Here is a 12,531-nt window from a genome sequence, read left to right on the forward strand (position 1 = left end):
ATATGGGTTTATTTTAATTTTCTTAGCTTTTGGAAAATTATGAATATGAAGATAGGACTATAAATATGCGACAATTCACGATGAGGTTACTGTTGAATTTTTATTTTAATTTCTAAGAGGAATTTCAATGGTAAGAGATGTTCACTAATAATACATCATAAAAAATGATATTTAATCATCATAAAAATAATATATTTAATTAAATATCATTTTTATGTTATTAATGAGTAATATTTCTAAAGAAACGTGGTTTTCTCTCTAGAAGAGTCTGACTTTCTCTTGCTCTGCCTCGTTGACCCGCCATCTTTGTCGCTTTCTCTGGAGAGTAACGGGTGGTGTGTGAGACGTGTTTGCCGGTAGTTGAGGAAGGTGAGATTTTTTTCTTGCCCCTGTTTTCTCAGGGAAAGCCATGGATGATGTGTGCCAGAGATGGTCGGAGTTAGACCTTGCTGAAGAAGAGGTGGAAACGCTGGTTATTCCGGACGAGGTGATGGGCCGGAGTGCCTCTCCGGGTAGCAGCACTCTGCTGGGAAAATTACTGAGTGACAAGAAATTTAACAAAAAAGTCCTTAAAGCCGTTCTGGGAGGTTTATGGAATACGGCTGGAAACGTCAAGATTAAGGACATCGAGGGAGATGTGATGAGCTTTTTGTTTGATAAACCCTGAGGATAAACGAAAGGCTTGGGAGACTGGGCCGTGGCAATTCGACAAAGCCATGTTAATCCTCTACGATCCAGAAGGCAGGGAAGGGGATGCTCTTACCTTCACGCACGCAGAGGTTTGGGTGCAACTCCATGGCCTGCCTCCCCTTGCTCGGACGACCAAGATTGGCGAAATCGTTGGGAAACAACTGGGCACAGTGGTGAAGGTGGACAAGGACAGAGATGGCCGTTGTCGTAACAGTTTCGTTCGTCTGAGACTGGAGCTGGATGTTTCGAAGCCTCTCTGACGCGGCCTCCACGTTGCCTTAGGGTCCAATGCGGGGAAAATTTGGATCGATGTCAAGTACGAGAGACTCGCTGACTTCTGCTTTGCTTATGGGAGAATTGGACACAGCTGGAGACACTGTGCCAAGAGCCCTCCTAGGCCGGAGTTGACTGACAAAAATCAAGACCTTGATGATCGGAACTTTAGATTTGGACCTTGGATGAGGGCGGAGGCTCCCAACCGCTTCGTCAACAATACTTTTGTGATTCGAGGCTCGGAGGCTAGTCTAATTAGAGATGAGCGGTCTTGGTAGAGGTCGAATCGGAAATATTTCGCTGATACGACGGATTTGAACGTCCCGAGGCCTGGGTTATCGGTGCATCAAAACTCGAAGGCTAAGAGTGTCGCAACGGGACTGAACACCTCAAAACCGGCTCACCCGCGGGCTGAGGCGGAGAAGCATCTGATTCCGCTGAATTCTTCTCAGACGGCGAATATCGCTCGAACCAAGAAGCAGGGCGGCGGCGCGACTTCCAATGACCTACCCTCGAATTCTGCTCCTTCTCCACATGCGGCCTACAAAAAGAAGGCTACGTCTAATGATAGGAATTCCAAGAGGATTGATCATAATGATGGAAATTTCACTCACCCTGGGAACTCAAAATTAAGATTTAATGACGAAAGGAATTTAATGAAGGGAGATGTGATTTACGCTCAGTGGGGGTCTCCTTCGGTTAACCTAGTTGGTGAAGTCATTTTGAATGGACCGGGTCCTCTAGGCCCATCTTTGGATGCAAGTTCTAGTGGGCTCACCCTGGGCCCGAAGGATCTTTCCTTTTCGATGGGCCTTGGTCTTGGAAATGAACTGGGTCTTAATGAAGCGGGAGGCAGTCCTCTCCAGAGTTCTTATCCGCGTCTGAGTAATGGTGAACCTACAGAACCGACTCCGACCAAGGTTTCTTGCCGGCGTGATGACACGAAGACCTCCAAGACGAGGCCGGAGTTGGTGGTTGCGGCCTCTTAAAGATAGACGTAAAAGTTGTGCTTGTCTCGGTCGGTGCCTTGGGATCCGACGGTCCTTCCCAACCCTTTCTCGACGCTCCGGGTAAGAGGGGATGGCACTAAGTGGAAAAAGATGGCTCGGGATGAGGCTGAGAGTAGAGGAGCTTCACTTTTCAAGTCTCGGGGTGCACAAAAAAAGCTCTGGTCTGTTGCCTTGTGTGGAGTGTTTTCAGTGGTGCCCACAAGAAGAGTTGTAATCCTTATATTGTACATTTGATGTAATAAAGTCTCATGAAGACTCTTGCTTGTAATTGCTTATTCATTAATAAAAAGTTGAAACTTTCATTCATTCTTCCGTGTCTGTTTGAAGCTTTATGATAAAACATTAGTCTTTAGTCCATAAACAAACTAAACAACTTACGAAGAGACAAATATAGATTTGCATGAACAAACTCTTCGTAGTTTGCTTAAAACGATATATTCGCAATCTAAGGATCAAAGGACTATTGACCTCAGTATGATTGTTAGAAGAATCTATGATGTTTGGTTATGAGGCATTGAGAGTTGGAGACTCTATAGTTCTTCTAGGTATCTTCTGAAGGTACTGAATTGACCAGTGCACTTCTAGAGGCAAGATAAGAACAAACCATTTAACCTCTTATGTCTCGAAGTCACTACGTATGAATTGCATCGTGCTTACCTTAATCCTGAAATGAGACATGCCATTTCACACCTTACGTATTCTCATTTGAGAAAGTCAAAGTTCGGACTCACTATGTGATTCCGAACAGGTCCTATTGGTGAAGTACTAAGTTGTGAGAATGTCATGAGTAACTTTGTGAAGTTCTCATAGATATGGAATTCATGTACAAGATTGCTGAAATGCAATGTATGTCACCTCATGCTTTGTTCCTTAGAGTGTGAATAAATGAACTGGCCAGTGTCCAAATTGAGTCCTAACTCTTTTGGATGAAACAATGTGACTTGTTAGCTCCTCATCAATACATTGTTTCTAACTTATTCACAAGCGACAAAGGAGTTGAAGAAATAACAGTAGAAGGGTAAAATGGTAATTTTGTAAATCCCGACTAGCTGATGATATTCATGAAGGGTAAACACTGATAATATTCTGTGGATCCACTCATTATAATTAGGTTGAATTCTTGAGTAGAAAATAAATTCATTTGAACCGAGAGATTTTCAGTGTCAACTCTTTAGTGGAGTCAGTTGACATTAAGCTAAACTTGGAAAAGGTTTGTGAACTTTTGAGTCCAAGTATTTAGCTCAAGCTTTATTCATTTGGATCCATGAGGTCACTGTCACGAATCACATCAAGTAGGAATAGTTAAACTGGAAGCTAAGTCAAAACAAGAACGAAAATTGTCAAAAGGGTATTTTAGTCTTTTGAGACATATGATGAAATGAATGTCAATAAATTTTTTGACAAGGTCATTTGATGACTTAACATCACTCGGCCAAGTAAGTTTAATTTGGCCTTGTGGATTAATTTCATTTCATAAGAATTTTATTGAAAATTCTTAATGGGCCTTTTTCATGTTGTCATGAACAAATGAAGAAGCTTCTAGAAGCTCCTTCTAGAGTTGAAATGGGCGCCTACTACCCAAGAGAAAGAGAGAATATTTTGTGCATAAATGTATCAAGATACTTGCCAAAATAAAAAGAGGAAACAAATTTCTTATGCATGCCATAGGGAAATTCGGCCAAGGCTAGAGAAAGGAACAAAATAGGAAACAAATCAAGGCTTCTAGAATGCCTTGTTGGCCGAGTATCTCATAGAGGAAAAGAGGAAATTGGCTCATGAATATGTGATATTCTATAGAAGAGGAAACTACCTTATTGAAGGTGAGACCTCTCCTATAAATAGGAGCCTCATTCCACACATTTCATTCATTCCACATAAGTTAGAGATTGAGAGACTCTCTCTCTAGACCTTGTGGCCGATTTCTCCTCTCTCTCTCTCTAGTTATTTTTCGTTTTTGTTTTGGCACCTAGGTCCTCATTTGACCTAGTGGTTTTAGCTCTTCGACTCTGAGACTTGTTCTCGAGTCGTCGTGTTTAAAAGTGCCCACTCACTAATTCCTTTTCTCTCGAGTGATTTAGTGATAGAAACTATCGTGGTTGCTCGTGTTGCCGAGGAAAGAAGAGAGACGTGCTGCGAAGGGGACACGAACGTTGCAACCTTTTCCAAAAGCTTCTCAACGTTCAAGCTTCTAAAAAGGTTAGTAATCTTTTATGCTCATATTAGTTTTTATTTACATGTGCTTGCTCTTTGTCTAGGTTAGTAAAAACTGTTTTACTTGAAAAATAAAATTTTTAAAATTTCGCCGCTTATCGAAGCGTTAAACTTTTTCTTAAACCATAGATCAATTCCAACATGGAGGGCCAGACGAACACAGGTCAGCCTCTGGTTTTCATGGCGGATGAGAATTTTTCAGGTCCCGGTAAGAAAAAGAAGAGTGGTAAGGGCCGTAAGAATCCGAAAAATCTCCATCCATCCTTTGAAGCCGACGAGAGCTGCAGTCCGGGTGTGAAGAGGAAGGCAGTGACTGTTCGTGGAAATGGGTTGACAGTGAAAATGGCTCGTCGCAACGCTTCCGAAGCTACTTTTGAAGAAAAGATATCTCCTGTGGAATTGAAGCCCCTACAGGAGATTCCCGACTCTGCTTCGACCTCCTTTTTGTCTCTGGTTGTTTCCTCAGTTCAGGATTTGGCAGGAAACCCTCTGATTGAAAAAGCGGCGCCCCTCAGCGTGGAGGGCCACCGAACACAATGATTGGTGTTTTTGGGAATGTCCATGGGTTGGGCAGCCCCCGGACGAGGAGGGCTCTCCGTTCTCATACGGTCACTCACCGCCCCGATCTTTTGTTTCTCTCCGAGATAAAGATGAGGAGTGTAGCGGCCAAGAGGGTGAGAGTTTATTTGGGGTACGAGAGCTGTTTTACTGTGGAGTGTATGGGTCGGAGTGGTGGCCTCATGGTTCTTTGGTGGAGTTCCATTGGTTTCTCGGTTCGTTTCTTTTCGAGATTCCATATGGAAGGGCTTGTTACAGATGAAGATGGACACTTTTGGAATATTCTGGGTCTCTATGGGGATCTAGTCGCGAACCAAAGGAAATTTTCTTGGGAGCTAGTTAGGAGACTGAAACCGTGGCCGGAGTCCCCATGGCTTGTTGGGGGTGATTTGAATGAGGTGACGGCAAATTCGGATCTTAGTGGGGACCGTGCGAGAGGCCCCAGTTTGTTGGAGGACTTTTGGATGATGATGGAGGATTATGACCTCAACAACTTGGGCTTTGTGGGAGACTTGTTCACGTGGCGTCGCAGCGATAGCCCCGGGAGTAGCGCAGGGCGGTTAGATAGATGCCTCGGTAACTCGGGTTGGGTATCTCTCTTTCCCGAGGCTACTGTTCGGCATCTGGACTTCTGGGGCTCCGATCATAGACCGCTCCTGCTTAGTACGATAGGCAGGGAGAAAGGTGTTAAGGGTTGGGGGCCTCACCGGTTCTTCTTCGAGGAGGCGTGGCGAGCGATAGAGAAGAGGGCAACAACGTGGAGGAAATCCGGCGTGAAGAACGACAACTAGATGCGTTACTCGAGAAGGAAGAGGTGTTCTGGCGCCAGCGAAGTAGGACCACGTGGATGAAATGTGGTGAAAAGAACACGACCTTTTTCCATCACAAGGCATCGACCAGGAAGAAGAGGAACTCTATTCAGGGACTTTTTGACGATGAGGGGACGTGGGTTGAAGGTACGCATGGTATTGAAAATATTATTTCTTCTTACTTTTCGTCTATTTTCTCGTCTATGCATCCCTCGATCGAGGCCTTGGAGTTGGTGGGCAACACCATAGCCCATACCATCACCACCGACATGAACGAGGTGCTTCTCCGGCCTTTCACTAGCAAGGAGGTGAAACATGCGGTGTTCGATATGGACGCGATTAAAGCTCCAGGAGCGGATGGGTTTCCGGCTCTGTTCTACCAGAGATATTGGAGTGTGGTGGGCGACTCGGTGGTTGAGTTATGTTTAGCGATACTGAACGAGGGCAAGTTAGTTAAAGATATCAACAACACGATCATCACTCTTATTCCGAAGATCGACAAACCCAAGAAGGTTCGAGATTTCAGACCCATCATCCTCTGCAATGTGCTCTACAAGGTAATATCTAAATGTTTGGTTGATCGCCTTAGAGGCACTATGGCTATCTCTATTTCGGAGAACCAAAGTGCCTTTGTAGGGAGTCGTCAGATCTTTGATAACGTTATGATTTGTTATGAGCTAGGCTATTCATACTATGTCCCGAGGGAGGTTTCGTAATGGTTCTTGTGCAGCTCTTAAGATTGATATGGCGAAAGCTTATGACAGAGTTGAGTGGTCTTTCTTGGATTTTATGATGTCGAAGCTCGGGTTTGACAAGCGTTGGAGCGCAAAGGTGATGAGTTGCGTGTCCTCCGTTAGCTTCTCCTTCAACATTAACGGGGAGGTTCGCGGTCGGGTCGTGCCGGAAAGGGGTTTGCGCCAAGGAGATCCTCTGTTGCCGTTTTTGTTTCTCTTTTGTTCGGAGGGTCTTTCGAGCCTTCTCTGGAATCGGGAAAGCCGCCAGCTTATCAGAGGGGCACGTTTCGGTAGGGGAGACCTCCTCATCTCTCATCTCTTCTTTGCAGATGACAACATTATCTTCTTCAAAGCCAATAAGGAGGAGTGCGAGGAAGTTGCTCGTTGTCTTACGATGTACTCGGCGGCCTCAGGTCAGTTAATTAATTATGCTAAATCTGACATTTGTTTTGGCTCGGATGTGGATGAAGGGTTAGGGGCGGAGCTCGCGGAATCTTTACAGGTGTCGGTTACCTCATGCCATCATCGTTACTTGGGCCTACCTACGGCAGTGGGTAGGAGGAAAGTCGATATTTTTGCGTTTGTTCGTGAGAGGGTGTGGGAGTGACTCAGCTCATGGAGGGGGCTCTTCTTCTCGTATGCTGACAAAGAAACCCTTATCAAGGCGGTGCTCCAAGCCATTCCTAGCTATATTGCGAGCTACTTTCGCCTTCCTCAAGGCCTGGTGGACGGGATTCACTGGTGGGGTGACACGGGTCAAAGAAAATCCACTGGTGCAAGTGGTCGGAGCTTACGAGACACAAGTCTGACGGGGGCCTTGGCTTCCGCGACATAGGCATCTTCAATCAGGCCTTGCTTGCAAAAAGTGTGTGGAACATCTTTAGACGGCCGGATAGCCTTGTGGGAAGGGTGCTCCGACAGAGTTATTACCTGAACGGAGACATCTTTAACGCCACTTGCGGATCTACGGGGTCATATATTTGGAGGAGCCTTTGTTGGGGTAAAGAGATTATTCATAAAGGCTCGAGATGGAGGATTGGAGATAGGGAAACCACGTCAGTCCCCACTGACCATTGGATTCCCCGACCTCCGACCTTTATGCTCAGCGATGCGCCTCCCACTCCGGAGGAGATGCATGTCTCCGAGCTCAGAGACGTTAGGGGAGCTTGGAATATCCCGCTCATCTCAGCGATGTTTTCCCCCGAGGATGTTGAGGCTATTCTTAGCATTCCGGAAAGCCGAGGTGGTGGACCGGATATGCTTAGGTGGCACTTCATAAAAGATGGGGGAGTATTCGGTGAAGAGTGGTTATAGGGCCACGTTGGATTTGACTATTTTGGTGGGGTCGTCCTCTCCGTCCGGGAAAAGGATTGGTGGATTAAGCTTTGGAGCCTAAAGATCCCTCCAAAGGTGAAGCACTTTGTGTGGCGGGTTTGTCAGGGATGGATTCCGGTTCGTATTTTGCTTCGCCAACGTCATGTCATTGCTGATGCTCGCTGCCCGGTTTGTGATTCGGAGGAGGAGACTATCTTTCACGCGATGTGGGGCTGCCCTTTGGCTAAGAAGATTTGGAAGCTTGGAGGCTTCAAGGATATTACAAGGAAGCTTCGGGTCGGTGATACTATTGGATCGCTTCTTCTTGCCTTGACGGAGCTTAAGGTATGTGATTTCGAATTTTTTTTCTTATTATTATGTGGGAACTTTGGAATCACATGAATAATGTGTGCTCGGGGAGGAAGGTGGGGGCACCCGGAGGCCTCCTTGAGTGGGCCGGGGGTTTCATTCGTGACTACCGAGAAGCATGTTTTGGGACTAAGGGCGAGACTTGCCGTCCTAAACCGAAAGTGTGGGAGCCTCCTTCGGTAGATGTGGTGGCCATCTCGGTGGATGCAGCTATTCGCGCGGAAGAGAGACGGATAGGTCTCAGCATTGTGGCGCGGGACGATAAAGGAGAGATCCTTGGCTCGGAAACTAAGGTTATTCATCTCGGGCTCTCTCCCAAAATTTCGGAAGCGTCGGCAGTCGTTCAAGGTATGATCTTTGCGTTGGATATGGGATGGTCTCGCATTATTATTCAATCTGATTGTCTCGAGGTGATGATGGCTATCCGAAGAATTGTGGCGCCCACTACGGAACTAGGTACGGTTATCAATGATATTTTCTTGCTTTCACCTAGGTTCGATAGTTTGGTCTTTGTTTTTCACCCCCGTGGTTGTAATAAAGTAGCTCATTGTTCTTGCTAGTTATGCGCTTAATTTTGATTCGGGCGCCCGATGGGGGATCGACTCGTCCTTGTGTTTGTCAGGAGGCCGTGAATGACCTTCGTGGTATTAGCTCTTAATGTAACCACGGTATTCCTCCGCCACTTAAGTGATGGCTTTTTATAAATTTTTCCGTGGTGCTACCCACAGTTATTAAAAAAAAAATGAGTAATATTTCTACAAAATACTTCAACGTGAACATCTTTAAAATTGCTCACTTTAATACAATGGTAATGCATATTATACCTTAAAAAAACCGTTTTTGTATTAAATATATGGTTGTAGATATGTGAGCCAGGAAAAATTATTGAAGATAAGACACCCCCACATACGTACTTTTAAAAGACTGAAGAAAGATAGATAATTAGATATTAATACGAGTGCGACGACCACCATAGCAAAAATAATTAATATATGAATTCTTAAGATATTAAAATTGTCGGAGACTGTTCCATAACGGGTTATTGTACCGTTATGGAAAAGTTTGGCCGCGGCGAGATGATGCCTTGGCCCCGGCGAGATTAAACAACGGGTCACAATCCCGTTGTTTAAATCTTAAATTTTCTTTGAATTCCACAACGGGAAAGTTGTCCCGTTGTGGAATCATCAGAATTCCACAACATGACAATTGTCCCATTGTGGAAACATGATGATTCCACAACGGGACAATAGACCCGATGTGGAATCATCAGGATTCCACAACGGGACTATTGACCTGTTGTGGAAACATCATGATTCCACAATGGGACACCGTTCCGTTATGGAATATCCATTGTGAAATCTAACATTTGTAGTAGTGCCTCTAGACGTAAGTGACGTTGTACCGAATTGGAAAACCATATCGTGTGTCTTTATTTTTACGCACTGTTTTATTCATTATCCATTATATGTATTAAAATAAGTCGTCGGACATATTGCTGCTACATTGTGTGCGAAATCTTGTTTTTCACTCTAAATAGAATTTCAAAAGCATGAGGCGATGACCGAGAAAGAAAATATTACAATAAAAGAAGAGTGTGACATATACTGAACCACATTTATTGCGTTAATTAGAGACCATTATTGATGCGTGCCAACTAATACATTTATTTATGAAACGCTCTGAATTTTGATTAGATATAATATATATATCCCACATTTTATATTTAATGACATACCCAGAAGTAGAAAATATTACAATAAAAGAAGAGTGACATATACTGAACCACATTTATTGCGTTAATTAGAGACCATTATTGATGCGTGCCAACTAATACATTTATTTATGAAACGCTCTGAATTTTGATTAGATATAATATATATATCCCACATTTTATATTTAATGACATACCCAGAAGTAGAAAATATTACAATAAAAGAAGAGTGTGACATATACTGAACCACATTTATTGCGTTAATTAGAGACCATTATTGATGCGTGCCAACTAATACATTTATTTATGAAACGCTCTGAATTTTGATTAGATATAATATATATATCCCACATTTTATATTTAATGACATACCCAGAAGTTGTTCACGTGTATCTATCATGGATCTTGGACGAACATGTCTGCATCTACCATTTGAAGATTACAGTAGGTTATTTGATCTTTTAGATATGCAAAATAAAGTGGGGTTTGACTCTTTGATTGTGGTTGGTATGATATGTAGTTTAAATTAAGTGATATGAATGATTGCCTAAATAATGAAACTATATCGTTTAAATTAATTTAGTTTTTAAAGAAACCACTACTACAAACTGGGGATTTCACAACGGTACAAAACCGTTGTGGAAAGCTTCCACAACGGTTCTGTACCGTTGTGGAATCCTCCGCTGTGGAATGTTTCCACAACGGTACTCGTCCCGTTGTGGAAAAGTAATGATTCCACAACGGGACGAGTTCCGTTGTGGAAATGTCCATGATTTCACAACGGGACAGTCCCGTTGTGAAAAAATTTAGCAGATTTTAACACTTCGTCGCGGCAACGTGTATAGTTCGCCGCGGAGAATCTTTCCACAACGGTACAATCGTATCGTTGTGTAAAGTTTCGCCGCGGCGAAATATACACGTTGCCGCGGCGAAATTGTTCCTGAGAGTTATTTTTACAATTTTCTAATTAAAAAAACCTGAAATGAAATTATATATTCAAAACCAAATATCCATAACATCCAAAACATATCCATTACATCCAAAACCAAATATATATCCAAAAACAACCAAAACAAATATATATATCATCCAAAATCAAACTAATATTCTCATTCTATAAAAGTTTGTACGTAAAATACTCACTCCTCTTGAACGTTTTCTAAGTTATCCGGTGTATATGACTTATTCAATTGTACGTAAAGTTTGGTTGACGTTACTTCGGGCTCCTTGGTTGTCAAGCTTGAAATCCGAAAAAAAAAATCCTTAATGCACAACAACAAAAAACATTAGAAAACAAATATTCGCGTAAATGAAATACTTCAAATAACATGTACTTAATTTACTTTTTTATCAACTTCCTTGGTTGTAGTAGACATAATCTATGAAAAAACAAAATTAAATATAATCTCAATTCAAACCAATTCCAATACAAACTCAAACCAAAATTCAATTTCAATTCAAACTAATTCCGACATAAACTTAAACCTAAATTCAATTTCAATTCAAAACAATTCCAACACAAACTCAAACCGAAATTCAATTTCAATTCAAACTAATTCCGACATAAACTTAAACCGAAATTCAATTTCAATTCAAAACAATTCCAACACAAACTCAAACCGAAATTCAATCTAATATTCTAATTCGAATCCAACATAAACTCAAACCAAAATTCAATTCCACACTCATTTTCTACGTAAATATCAAATTCAATATTCAATTTCAATATAATTTAGACACAAATAAACAATTCTAACCTAATTTCAACATAAAAATACAAATTAAATAAAAAAAAAGACTTACCCGGAGTGAAGACGATGAGCATGGGGCGTGGTGAGTCAATGAAGTTGTCGGAGATGTGGGTTGTGGTCGGAGGCAATGTTTTTGTTATTGTCTACTACAACAACAAAAAAACATTAGAAAACAAATATTCGTGTAAATGAAATACTTCAAATAACATGTAATTAATTTACCGTTTTATCATCTTTCTTGGTTGTAGTAGACATAATCTATGAAAAAACAAAATTAAACATAATCTCAATTCAAACCAATTCCAATACAAACTCAAACCGAAATTCAATTTCAATTCAAACTAATTCCGACATAAACTTAAACCGAAATTCAATTTCAATTCAAAACAATTCTAACACAAACTAAAACCGAAATTCAATCTAATATTCTAACTCAATTCCAACTCAAACTCAAGGTAATCAAATATTCTAACTCAAATCCAACATAAACTCAAACCAAAATTCAGTTCCAAACTCATTTTCTACATAAATATCAAATTCAATATTCAATATCTATATAATTTAGACACAAATAAACAATTCTAACCTAATTTCAACATAAAAATACAAATTAAATAAAAAAAATACTTACTTGGAGTGAAGACGACGAGCATGGGGCGTGGTGAGTCAATGAAGTTGTCAGAGATGTGGGTTGTGGTCGGAGGCAAGGTTTGTGGGTTTGTGTGGGGGTGGGTCGGAATGTTTGGTGGGTTTGTGAAGAGTGGGTTTGGTGGGTTTGGAAGAAGGAGAGGCGGAGAAGAAGAAGGAGGGCGGAGAAGAAGAAGGGGGCGGAGAAGAAAATGGAGGACGTGGGAGAAGAAATGGGCGGAGAAGAAAAAGGAGGCCGGGGAAGAAGAAGAAGGACGGAGAAGAAGGAGAGGGTTGCGGGGAAGAAGAAGGGCGGGGAAAAAAAAGGTGAGAAGAAGAGAAGGGCGGAGGAAGAAGAGAGAAGAGAGAGAGAGAGGGCGGCGACGGCGGCGGAGGAAGAAGGAGGGGCGGCGAGTGGGCGTGGGTTGGAGAGAGAGAGTGAGATAGTGGGGTTGGGTCGGGGAGAGAGAGAGA

At 42.4% G+C, this 12,531-nt stretch overlaps 2 protein-coding genes across 2 annotated transcripts; both read left to right on the forward strand.

The window, feature by feature from the left end:
• The first annotated feature begins 409 nt into the window (after positions 1-409).
• Positions 410-950, forward strand: LOC149408262 (uncharacterized). The gene is made up of 2 exons (XM_089624691.1): positions 410-637; positions 681-950. Exons 1-2 carry the CDS (start codon positions 410-412, stop codon positions 948-950), a joined length of 498 nt encoding a protein of 165 aa, XP_089480817.1.
• Positions 951-4,720: 3,770 nt separating this feature from the next.
• LOC149408263 (uncharacterized) lies at positions 4,721-5,533 on the forward strand. The gene has a single exon (XM_089624697.1). It carries the CDS (start codon positions 4,721-4,723, stop codon positions 5,531-5,533), a length of 813 nt encoding a protein of 270 aa, XP_089480823.1.
• Positions 5,534-12,531: the final 6,998 nt, after the last annotated feature.

This window comes from Urtica dioica, chromosome 1 (assembly GCF_054948205.1).
Source record: "Urtica dioica subsp. dioica isolate 48M chromosome 1, U.dioica_male_clone48M_v1_H2, whole genome shotgun sequence".
NCBI lineage: Eukaryota > Viridiplantae > Streptophyta > Magnoliopsida > Rosales > Urticaceae > Urtica > Urtica dioica.

Coding starts and splice junctions, on each gene's coding strand:
- LOC149408262 (XM_089624691.1), top strand. CDS start 410: ATGGATGATGTGTGCCAGAGATGGTCGGAGTTAGACCTTGCTGAAGAA. Junction 638..680: donor TTAAGGACATCGAGGGAGAT/GTGATGAGCTTT, acceptor GATAAACGAAAG/GCTTGGGAGACTGGGCCGTG.
- LOC149408263 (XM_089624697.1), top strand. CDS start 4,721: ATGATTGGTGTTTTTGGGAATGTCCATGGGTTGGGCAGCCCCCGGACG.